At 43.6% G+C, this 13,284-nt stretch overlaps 1 protein-coding gene across 1 annotated transcript; it reads left to right on the forward strand.

The window, feature by feature from the left end:
• Nucleotides 1–2,360: 2,360 nt before the first annotated feature.
• Nucleotides 2,361–2,969, forward strand: LOC124152669 (galactoside alpha-(1,2)-fucosyltransferase 2-like). The gene has a single exon (XM_046525700.2). It carries the CDS (start codon nucleotides 2,361–2,363, stop codon nucleotides 2,967–2,969), a length of 609 nt encoding a protein of 202 aa, XP_046381656.2.
• The last annotated feature ends 10,315 nt before the right edge of the window (nucleotides 2,970–13,284 follow it).

The raw sequence follows: 13,284 nt of genomic DNA on the forward strand, positions 1-13,284 counted from the left end.
CCCACTTCTCACCTTTCACCCCCCCCCTCTCCCACTTCTCACCTTTCACCCCCTCTCTCTCACTTCTCACCTGCCATCCCCTCTCCCACTTCTCACCTGCCATCCTCTCTCCCACTTCTCACCTTTCACCCCCTCTCTCTTACTTCTCACCTTTCACCCCCTCTCTCCCACTTCTCACCTTTCACCCCCTCTCTCCCACTTCTCACCTTTCACCCCCTCTCTCCCACTTCTCACCGGCCATCCTCTCTCCCACTTCTCACCTGCCATCCCCTCTCCCACTTCTCACCTGCCATCCTCTCTCCCACTTCTCACCTTTCACCCCCTCTCTCTCACTTCTCACCTTTCACCCCCCCCCCTCTCCCACTTCTCACCTTTCACCCCCTCTCTCCCACTTCTCACCTTTCACCCCCTCTCTCCCACTTCTCACCTGCCATCCTCTCTCCCACTTCTCACCTTTCACCCCCTCTCTCCCACTTCTCACCTGCCATCCCCTCTCTCTCACTTCTCACCTTTCACCCCCTCTCTCCCACTTCTCACCTTTCACCCCCTCTCTGCCACTTCTCACCTGCCATCCTCTCTCTCACTTCTCACCTTTCACCCCCTCTCTCCCACTTCTCACGTGCTATCTTCTCTCTCACTTCTCACCTTTCACCCCCTCTCTCCCACTTCTCACCTTTCACCCCCTCTCTCCAACTTCTCACCGGCCATCCTCTCTCCCACTTCTCACCTTTCACCCCCTCTCTCTCACTTCTCACCTTTCACCCCCTCTCTCCCACTTCTCACCTGCCATCCCCTCTCCCACTTCTCACCTTTCACCCCCTCTCTCCCACTTCTCAACTTTCACCCCCTCTCTCACACTTCTCACCTTTCACCCCCTCTCTCCCACTTCTCACCTGCCATCCCCTCTCTCTCACTTCTCACCTTTCACCCCCTCTCTCCCACTTCTCGCCTTTCACCCCCTCTCTCCCACTTCTCACCTGCCATCCTCTCTCTCACTTCTCACCTTTCACCCCCTCTCTCCCACTTCTCACGTGTCATCCTCTCTCTCACTTCTCACCTTTCACCCCCTCTCTCCCACTTCTCACGTGCCATCCTCTCTCTCACTTCTCACTTTTCACCCCCTCTCTCCCACTTCTCACCTTTCACCCCCTCTCTGCCACTTCTCACCTGCCATCCTCTCTCCCACTTCTCACCTTTCACCCGCTCTCTCTCACTTCTCACCTGCCATCCCCTCTCCCACTTCTCACCTTTCACCCCCTCTCTCCCACTTCTCAACTTTCGTCCCCTCTCTCACACTTCTCACCTTTCACCCCCTCTCTCCCACTTCTCACGTGCCATCCTCTCTCCCACTTCTCACCTTTCACCCCCTCTCTCCCACTTCTCACCTTTCACTCCCTCTCTCCCACTTCTCACCTTACACTCCCCTCTCTCCCACTTCTCACCTGTGAAGTATTTCACTTTCACTTTCTCTCTCCCCCTCTCTCTCTCCCCCATTCCACCCCCCCCCCCCCCCCCCCCCCACCCCCCTTCTCTCTCTCTCTCTATTGTATTTCCGAGATAACGAGATTTGTACACACTGAGGCATATGCAGTGATATATATGTATGAATTAATAATTTTGAAATGTGAGATGACTTACCCCACGTACTGTTATGTTTATTGTCATTATTTAACTGGCATTATCACGTTTGTTTCAGGTCAATATTGCCACGACCCATGACGAAATTACATATCTCCAATATTACCGTCACGTCGCGATACATCGACCCACGTGTATCCGACTGAGACCATGTCTAACCTCCTTCTGGAATGCGGTTCTGTCGACGCCGGAGAAAGGTGGCACTGCTTCTTGGTCTCGTGGCTTCCGGGATTCTAGTGCTGCTTCACAGTCATAAGGTCGATGACGTCATGATTACGAGTGACGTCACACCCGAAACAAAGAAGACAGGGAGGGTTTTACCCAGGCGTGAGACTGGACAATTAGTTCAAGACACTCTAAGAAAGAGAAGAGACGTCATCACACGTTCATTTACACCAACAACGCTGGTACAAACCCCCAAATCTGAAGTCACTAATAATACCAGTGTCGACCCCGGCACTTCCTTCCCAAAACAATTTCTCAATGTTTCTTTTCTCAGCCAAAACCGGACTAAGAACACTTCTGAAATATTCAAGAAAACACACACAATGACAATTCATGGCGGCGGTCGTCTTGGTAACGCAATGTTTCAATATGCGTCCCTTGTTGGCGTGAGTAGTTTCCATGGTTACACAGCAACACTTGCAAGCTCTCACTTTCTGAGAAATATATTCAAACTTAACGCACCAGCAAACAAGCACTCCAAAACTCAAACAAAAGTCATGAGGGAGAAAGATCCTGGAACCTTTGACCCCAGTGTACAAACTCTGTCTCACAATGCCAACTGGACGTTAATCGGCTATTATCAGTCATGGAAATACTTCGGAAATATCTCGGAAACAATAAGACAGGAGTTCAAATTCCGAGATGACGTCATCAAGGACATGCTGAAGGGGGCTCCTGTTCTGGCAAACTGGACACGAATAACAATCGGAGTCCATGTCCGGCAAGGCGACATGGCGTCCCAATATGAACTAAGTCGTGGCTATAATATTGCTGACATCGGATTTCTGAACAGGTCAATGAGCTACTTCCGGAAGAAGTATGAGAACCCTTTGTTCATAGTGTGCTCTGACAGTATAACGTGGTGCAAGGACAACCTTAAGTCGGGCGATACCATTTTCGTGAAGGGTAAACCAGAGGTGGACTTGGCTACTTTGTCTCACTGCGATCATAATATTGTTACATCCGGGTCGTTTGGGTGGTGGGGGGCGTGGTTGGCAGGAGGTGATGTTGTATATTTCAAACATTTCCCGCGGGAAAAGACGTGGCTGGGCCGACAGTACAAAGCAGAGGACTACTACCCCCCGCAATGGCTAGGGATGGAGTGACAGGATTTGTCAATTGTTGAATCTTAACTTTTATTACCAATACGTTATGTGTATGTCATTTGCGATCTCACATGATAGGCAACCAGTATTTCTTAAACATTCTTTATCCTCAATATCGTTGCACACATGGGGGCACGGGTGGCCCAGTCGTCTAAGGCGCCGCGATTCGCTGTGCAGAGTTGCCCTCCAGAAACCTATGATTGTGGGTTCGAATCCCGGTTCGCCCTGATTATGTTTCTAGGTTTGTCAGCACCATACCCGTTCTCGTGAATTTCACCGAAGTGGTAAACGTCTGAGACCTGCATCACTTCGGGCTTTCCTCCCACATTAAGCGTGCCCGCGGTGATATAACTGGAATAACGTTAAAAGTGGCGTTAAAACCCAATTCACTCACTCACCATGCACACATGTACGTCACAAGATTACATCATCCAATTACAACGGACGAGGTATGACAAGCGTTTCTTCGACCAACTTGAAATGTCAAATTATCATATAGCTGTCAGTGATATAAGTCATTTTGCATGTGACATAGTGCCAACATACAGACATATCATTGCACAGGGGGTGTAATAACCAAACCCGTATCACACCCCCTGCCGTGCTGATCTACATCAGCCCCATTCGTCACCACTCGCCCCTTTCCGTCACCACCCGCCCCTTTCCGTAACCTGCAAGAAGACTCGTCCCCCTATCGATGAATGTTATGTGCGAAAAAACGACAAACCAATAAGAATGCGCGTATGATTTCAAGTTCTTTATCAAAGAATCCCTCAGGAATAATTTTTGATTTTACACATGTCATGCATTTAAAAATATACCCAAGACACAGTTATATGTGTTCAATCATACTGTATAATTCCGCATGTCCAGATGGGCTTTAAATTGCATCTGAAATATATATAATATATGGGGAAATATATGTGAACCATTACGCAACGAGTTGACATATGTTTTAGGTATGCCCGTTTGCGCTACTTAAGGCGGAACCCGGTCGCAAAAATGGCCATGAGAGGGGCACGAGTCGCTATTCGGCTTGTCCCGGAATAACACGAGTTGCTCACGAATGTATCGGCCGAGGTGGTAAGAAATTAGGGTTACGTCCCTTAGTGCGTCGTCTGCTCAGCTAGCTTTCCCGTGACAATGACTTTAAAACAAGCTGAAATGTTTTGCATTTACTTGCACATAGATACAGTTTATGGTATATGATAAAAAGATTATTATATCGCTGTTTTCATACCATATCAACCAGTCTCCCAAAATGACTCTAAATCAGCTCGATCAGACCATATCCGTGACAACCCAAGCCACACTATCCAGTGGGACAAAGTCAAAGCCCTCACCACCAACCTCAAAGACTTCAAAATCAGAAACCTATAAAAAGCCATCAACGTCAAAAGCCTCCAACCATCACTCAACCGTGACCAAGGCTACTACATACCACCAGCATACCACCAACTCATCAAAGACCCCAATCAGTCCTAATCCTTTTGCTGTTCATATTACTGGCTTCACCCTTTTGTTTATATTACAGACTTCACCGGCCAATGTGTTTTACTCTTCTGTGTACATAACGCGCTTCTCCACTCCAGTGTAACTGCATCTCAACTTCTCAACTGTACAAACACTGCCTCCTATCCTGTGTAAATACTTGACGCCCATACTCTGTACACTACGGTGTTCAAACCTACTCTTAATTGTATTAAAGACGTGGTTCATCCATATACCTTATCCTTACTTAGTACTCCAACTTCTAAATGCCTCTAAAAGAGTGAGTGAGTGAGTGAGTATGGTTTTACGCCGCGTTTAGCAATATTCCAGCAATATCACGGCGGGGGACACCAGAAACGGGCTTCACACATTGTACCCATGTCGGGAATCGAACCCGGGTCTTCGGCGTGACGAGCGAACGCTTTAACCACTAGGCTACCCGACTGCCCGCCTCTAAAAGAAGTTACAGCATTATCATATTGACGTTAACATATATGTCTACACTGTCATACACTTTTGGACTGAGGTTTACTTTGTATGTCTGTTTGCCACTCAGCAATATTCCAGGTATATATCGGCGGTCTGTAAATAATCGAGTCTGGGCCAGACAATCATTGACATCATGAGCATCGATCCACGCAATTGGTATACAATGACATGCATCAACTAAGTCAGCGAGCCTGACCATCCGATCCTGTTAGTCGCCTCTAACAACAAGCATAGTCGCCTTTTACGGCAAGCATGGGTTGCCAGTACAAAAGAGAGTTTTTTTAACGACCCAGACAACTATAGGGGAATGTCCTTAATGAGCTTTATCCTAGGGAAGATTTGTACATCAGTATCTAAATCCATGCATACGAGTTGGGCTTATGTGAAATGCGATTCCCGAAACCCAAGCTGATTTTAGTAGAAAATACTCAAGATCACATCTTTACAATATATGCAATTATCCAAACATGACTATAACACGTAAACACAAAGTGTTTGTAGCCTTTGTGGATTTAAAAAAAAGCTTGATCATTATAAACTATTCCACTACCAGTCTACTGCAGCAACTTTTCTCTATATTAAAACCTATGTATTCAAATATCAAATTATGTGAACGATGTAGTGACGATACAGCTGTTTTTTTGCTGTCTTTTTTGCTTACGACAAAGGGAGCGGTCGGGTAGCCTAGTGGTTAAAGCGTTCGTTCGTCACGCCGAAGACCCGGGTTCGATTCCCGACATGGGTACATTGTGTGAAGCCCATTTCTGGTGATATTGCTGGAATATTGCTAAAAGCGGCGTAAAACCATAATCACTCACTCACTCACTGCTTACGACAAGGATGTATCTTGAGCCCGATATTGTTATCATTCATTATTAGTGAATTGTATTATGAAATAATGGCTAACGGTAAACATACTATTCAAAATTTCTCAGATGTAATAGCATTTTCCATGCTTCTTTTTGCCGACAATGTCGAATTAGTTTCAGATTTTGTTGTGCGACTACAAAAAACAACTTAACATTTTAGAATATTACACTATCACTTAATTACGATGAAACAAATATTGTCATTTTCAGAAAGGGGGGGTCAGGTGGTATTGAATGAAAGATTGTATTTCAATGGTAAATGTGTAAATGTTGTGAATCATTATACATATAATGGTGTTATGTTTACCCATACAATGAACATAAAAATCAAAACCTCAACATTACGTACAAAGAAAGCATTAATTAAATGTTTGTCTCGCAGCAGAAAGTGGGAACTTTTACACGAAATGTATCAGTAAAAGTAACTGATGCCCAAATTTAACCAATCCTCTTATATGGATCAGAAGTATGGGGATGTCATCGATACAACTGTAAACAATTCTTATCTGTTGGTCCATCAACACCCAGTTGTATTGTCTATGTCGAAAGTGGACTATACCCGTTATACATCAATAATAATAATAAAAATAACAATAATAATAATAATAATAATAATAACTATTAATAACTAATAATAACTATTATTACCCTGGTCAATGGATCAGTGAGCACTCGATTTTCAATACCGAAATTAGATGTTTGATATACTGGTTTAATATTCTTGGAGGTGAGGTGAGGTGAGACAGAATGATGTATAACGTCACGTTCAAGATTATTGCGCTTATGTAGTGACTAGTGACGTACATCCGTGTGTGTGTGTGTGTGCGTGTGCGTGCGTGTGTGTGTGTGTGTGTGTGTGTGTGTGTGTGTGTGTGTGTGTCTGTGTGTGTGTGTGTGTGTGTGTGTGTGTGTGTGTGTGTGTGGCTGTTTGACCTTCAGCTCTCTGAGCAGACACTCTGCCAGAAGACGATGGCGGTCCCCTAAATATTCTTGGAGTAGACACAGACTTTTTGTAGATCCCCTTACTGACGAGCTCCAGGCAAGGTAACAACAGGTACTATTTTTGTTTTTTTGGTTTGTTGCTTAACGACGCATTCAACAAAAAACTAGCAATATCTTGGCGGTCTCAGCACCAGTCAGTATCATTTTTGACGTCTGTAGGTGTGACGCGGCCGGGGATGGAACCACTAACCCTCCGCTCTCCGGGGAGACACTCTGTCCACTAGACCGTGGAAGCCTTGCTACGATGATGTTGATGCCAACCCATGACCCCTCTGCAAGTGTGCTCCCCATGCCATCATGCAATAGGACATCTTCCATTGAGATAAACCATTCCAACATGTAAGGCTCTTCTTGCTTATCTTGATTTAGCAGTAGTTGAACTATATCCAAGAACTAATGAAACGCAACTACGGTCATGCATTATCAGTTATTGTTATTAACATTTCTGTATGTAAACCTCAGGTTGGCAAACTTAGAATTACTCAGAAACATCATCTTTAAAAGAGTGTAAATGGCACAAACTCGGATGTTTCCTGCATTATTTGGCGCCATTATGTACAGCTGATGTAGCTGGAACATGGCTTGTGGCGGCGTTAAACAACGTCCACTCACTCCTTCGGACACGAAGGAGTGAGTGAGTATGATTTTACTTTTAGCCATATTCTAACACTGATTCACAGTATCGATGGGTATCGACGTTGGGAAACGAACTCTGGTCTTCGGTGTGACGAGTGAACAACTTAACCACTAGGCATCCCCATAGTCTTTGGGAACAGTGCATGATACAAGTCTGTTTGGCGAGTTTCAGTGACGCCCCCGCCGACCATTACGCCAGCGTCCACTCCGGTGGTGATGTCGGCGAGGAGACTGTGACATATACGTCGACGTATATGACGATGACGGCTGAAGGATCCTGACAATCCTAGAAACCGGGTCAAACCGGGATTCGAACCCACGATCTGAGGTTTCTGGCGTGCCCAAGGGACGCAACACAGCGAGTCGCGGCGTCTTAGATGACTGGGCCACCAGTGCCCCCCAAAGTCGTTTGAATGTACAACAACAACAACAACAACATGTTTTCATATATAGCCGGTTTATTTTTTATTTTTTATTATTTAACCTAGTTAAAATTCGTGTCAGAGACGTGATCACGGAGGTCACAGTCTTCTTCATCACCGCAATTAGATGTGCAGAGTTGCGTCTCTTAGTCGTTCCAGAATCTGATGCTCGTTGACTTTTATCCCGGGTCGTCCTGTTCATATTTATAAGTTTGTCCGTATCCATCCCAGTGGACTGCCTCTCACTCACTCATTATTGGATCAGATTTGGCAAATCCACATCTCGTGAGTTTTCCCAGATCCCTTCAATCAACATCCGAGAAGATACTTTACGAAACAACACACATTCGTAAAGAAATGCCAAATTTGAGGTACGCTTCTTGAAAAGTGCTATATTTTTTTGCGTCAAGATCCACCACCCCAACAGCAGAGCTCACAAAGAAAACCACGTAGAGGTGATTCCTATGAAGAGCCAGTGTTTTAGGAGTCCATGGAAGAGCTGTCACAGCTGTCTTTCTTGTATCAATAACAGATGCTTCCATTAAGGTATTCCGCTTGTTGAAATGAAACCTTTTGTCGATTATCAGAAAATGTAAAACTGTCGGCATCAGGCAGATGTAAAGCCACATGTACATTCTTTGCATCGTATGAGCAGGAGTACAGTTGGGAGGAGCAAAACACATACAGTCTGGAATTACTGGGACTGACGGAAATAGAAGAAACATGCTTCCCTTTCAACATTGGAAATGTCTTTCCTTTTTGGCCTCTTGTTGTCATTCTCAATATAGCAAAGCTGGGTCGTTTTGTACTCACAAATATAAGTTCGTTCTTGTCATCTACAGCTAAACAAGTTGATTGAAGACCTGTCTTGAGAGTCACATAATCATAACCATCCAACGAAAAGGAATTCAGTTCTCCCGGCACATTCATATCTACTAATATCCTCTTCAGTTTAGGAATATATGCCATCGATCTTACATACGAGACGTTTATAAAAGGATACCCCTTTTTTTCCCTGTTACTAAGTTGGACCGTGTGATATGGCTGAAAAGCCATTGTCTTCACTGGGACCAGTAGCAGCCGTGGAATTGCTTGTTGTGAATCTGTGACAAAGTCAAATATCAGTACATGAAGTCATGAATGATCTATTGTGAAAACGTACTGATAATTACAGTATCTTCGTGAGGACTCCATTAAAATATTTATAACTTTGGCTAATACTCTCCTAGGGTTGGCGCAGCCATAGACTGGTCTCAAATCGCTGTGCAGAGTGGCATCGCATAGGTGTAGACGAGACGAAAGTATGAACGTTTGAATCCAAAATTGGCCCTATTAACTTTTTAGGGTAATCATGACCTTTTTGAAATACGGCACAAACAGTTAAACCATACCAGTTGAGATTGTTGGTGTAATTTGTTATTATGTTCAAGATTGTATTTGTAAATATACTACTCAGGGTTTGCTTAGGATCACCATTTTAACAGATTATACGAAAATTGAGTGAGGCGTAAACAAATCATGAAAACAAATTCATTGTCCGAAACTACAAATACAATCAAAACCTGGCACCGGTATCTCATGAATCAAATAGGTGTCAGCGTTGTTGCCAAGAGAAGATTGTTCCACTCTTCGGGAAGATCATTGTCGAGATCCTGTAGAGTTGACGGAAGGACAGGGCGTCGCCAGAGGGCGATCTACTAGCTCGTCCAACATTGGTTCGATAGATTTGAAGTCTAGGACCGGACTGCCAATACCATACGGACCATACATACAATTAAAGACCCTGGCACGATGGGTATCTCTATTCATCATAGAAAAGTACTAAAGCACAGTCCTAATCTTTCCAAGTGATGCGACCTTCAGCCCAATCCAAACAAGTCTACATGAGATCTCAGTCATAGGGATTCAAATGCATGTCGTCCATGACCGGAGATGAGCCTCACAGACACGGTTACGGTCTGTCTGAGTAGAAATGTTGACGTCTCTGGCGTTCCGCAGTTTATTTCTGAGTAGGGTGGCAGTCATGAAATGATTACATCTGTTCAGCGAAGGAAAGCATAATTTACAGTCGAAAAAACCCCAACTTAAATGTGTACAGTGGAACAGAAAAGGTATGTTGTACAACAAACATGCAATTTTAATGGTAGTATACTACTCAAAGTTTGCTAAGGATCTAGTTTTGGTGATATAAAAAATTCATCCAGCAAATAAAGATTCAAATATCCCTGAAATAATCATTTGGTAACCCCTATAGGACCTCAAGTTCACGACGAACGGACACAAGCATGCAGTTTGGGGCAAGATTTGCACGAGTATCGTGACAGAATCATTGAACATCATTATCAGAAATCACAACCAAAGACGTCGTTTGACGACTGAAGAATTAGGCAGATGAATAGGCATGCTTGAAAACCATTTTCGTTGCAATCCTCTTTGGTGTCAGCAAGAGTGTGATCAGCAGGGGTTGAATCAGCTACCCAGAGACATGAAGGTGGTCGACAGCGTTCCACTGCACAGCGGGAAGACAGGTTTCTCCTGATTGAAGCAAGATGTAATCATTTCATGACTGCCACCCTACACAGAAATAAACTGCGGAACGCCAGAGACGTCAACATTTCTACTCAGACAGACCGTAACCGTGTCTGTGAGGCTCATCTCCGGTCATGGACGACATGCATTTGCATCCCTATGACCGAGATCTCATGTAGGCAAGTTTGGATTGGGCTGAAGCATCAATTGGACAGATTAGGACTGTGCTTCAGTACTTTTCTATGATGAATAGAGATACTGTCCAGACTTCAGAGATCGTCATGCCCCAATGTGGTGTAAGTGTTAAAGTAGGATTTCATGAATCCAAAGTAGCCAGACATGACCGCTTTGACCCATCTCCATGCCCTACAGCCGGGCACGATTACTTGTGTGCGCTAAGGGGGATGCCATTCTGAATGTTTACGTGGGACCGTATGCTGGTGCACTCGGACCGGACTTCATCTTCATCGACGATAACCATCGTGCCAGGGTCGTTAATTATATCTATGGTCCGTATCGGTCCGTATGGTATTGGCAGTCCGGTCCTAGACTTTAAATCTATCGAACCAATGTTGGTCGAGCTAGTAGATCGCCCTCTGGCGACGCCCTGTCCTTCCGTCAACTCTACAGGATCTCGACAATGATCTTACCGAAGAGTGGAACAATCTTCTCTTGGCAACAACGCTGACACTTATTGGGATCATGAGATGCCGGTGTCAGGTTTTGATTGTATTTGTAGTTTCGGACAATGAATTTGTTTTCATGATTTGTTTACGACTCACTAAATTTTCGTATTATCTTTTAAAATGGTGATCCTAAGTAAACCTTGAGTAGTATATTTACAAATACAATCTTGAACATAATAACAAATTACACCAACAATCTCAACTGGTATGGTTTAACTGTTTGCGCAGTATTTCAATTATGTCATTGCGGGAAGACAGGTGTCTCCTGATTTAATGGTTTAACTATTTGCGAAATATTCCAATAAGGTCATGATTACCCTTAAAAGTTTATAGGGCCAAATTTGGATTCAAAGGCTCATACTTTCGTCTCGTCTACACCTATTCGATGCCACTCTGCACAACGATTTGAAACCAGTCTATGGCTGCGCAAACTCTAGGAGAGTATTAGCCCAAGTTATAAATGTTTTAATTGAGTCCTCACGAAGATACTTTAATTATCAGTATGTTTTCACAATAGATCATTCATGACTTCATTATACTGATATTTGACTTTGTCACAAATTCACAACAAGCAATTCCACGGCTGCTACTGGTCCCAGTGAAGACAATGGCTCTTCAGCCATTCCACACGGTCCAACTTAGTAACAGGGAAAAAAAGGGGTATCCATTTATAAACGTTTCGTATGTAAGATCGATGGCATATATTCCTAAACCAAAGAGGATATTAGTAGATATGAATGTGCCGGGAGTACTGAATTCCTATTCGTTGGATGGTTATGATTATGCGACTCTCAAGGCGGGTCTTCTATCCGATGTTTTAGCTGTAGATGACATGAACGAACTTATATTTGTACGTACACAACAACCCAGCCTTGCTATATTGAGAATGACAACAAGAGGCCAAAAAGACTCTACTCCTGTTCATACGATGGAACTAATTTACATATGTTTTTAAAGGTGTCTTATCCCTGCAGTTTTATATTTGCTGATGATCGACAAATGTTTTATTTCAACAAGCGGAATACCTTAATGGAAGCATCTGTTGTTGATAAAAGAAAGAGAGCTGTGAAATCTCTTCCACATACTCCTTTAACAATGACTCTTTATAGGAATCAACTTTACATTCATTTCTCTAAGACCACTGTTGTGGGGGTGGTGGATCTTAAAGCCCCATCTGCGGTAGGAACTACCGCACTCTAGTGGGCGGAGCTTATACGAGTGATCTGACAGGTCAATATGACGTCATGATAACACACACATTTCATTGGTTATTACGTAAACGGGTGACGTCATGTAAACACCCACCCACGTGGGCCGTTTGACAACAAGGACGTAAGTTTTAATGGTAATAAATATCTATCAAACGATTCCAAGACTTTTCAACAAACGCGTAGGTCTTTGGTTTCAAAACCCACCTGCCATGTCGTCTTCACATCTTCATAAAATGATACCGCGGAATGTCCACGATATATCCAACGCAGTCCAACACAGAAATTATAGACGTTCTTGTTCTGAGCTATTCTAGATCTCCCGACGACAACGAATTAATACGTTTGTCGTGATGAATATGAACAGTGTAATTGAACAAAAAAACAACATAATATGTGTCACGGCACCAATCGTTATCCTGTGGTGTACGGTATATCTGCAGTTTATAAATAGCATTTCTCACATATACACGGTAATCGGTGATTTCAACAGTGTTTTTCTTCGTTGTGTTCGTCTTGCCTTCATCTGGAATCTGGATGACAACGATCGTGTAAAAAACCCTGGTAATGGTCAAAAATATTTTCACGTGATCAAAGTAGTTTTTTTTGTCGTTTCCGTGACATTTTTTCATTGCCCGTAGCAATGTATTTTGGCACACTTGTCACACTTGTCCGATGAAGCTCTTCGTGCCGAAGTAACTCGATCCGTGAAACTTGGCGGGTCCCAGTGACCCAGATCCCTCTTGATTGGCATGCCAAGGTTCATTTGCATAAGGCCATCCATATTTTTTGTATGTGTTTCTCCCCTCAAGCCTAAACTAACCAGAGAGCGACCGGACGAGATAAAATATATATTACTTATCAAAAAATGTCTTTCAATACTTGTGTAAGTTATTTTATGACATTTAAAAAAAGAGTTTAAACACTTGGTACTAGAACCTAGTCTATGAATTTGTTTATTATGTAGATCGATTCGATTTTTT

The sequence above is a fragment of the Haliotis rufescens genome, unplaced genomic scaffold (genome assembly GCF_023055435.1).
Source record: "Haliotis rufescens isolate VD_foot unplaced genomic scaffold, xgHalRufe1.0.p SCAF_14, whole genome shotgun sequence".
Taxonomy (NCBI): domain Eukaryota; kingdom Metazoa; phylum Mollusca; class Gastropoda; order Lepetellida; family Haliotidae; genus Haliotis; species Haliotis rufescens.

Excerpts from the sequence above, each read along its gene's own strand:
- LOC124152669 (XM_046525700.2), top strand. The coding sequence starts at position 2,361 with ATGAGGGAGAAAGATCCTGGAACCTTTGACCCCAGTGTACAAACTCTG.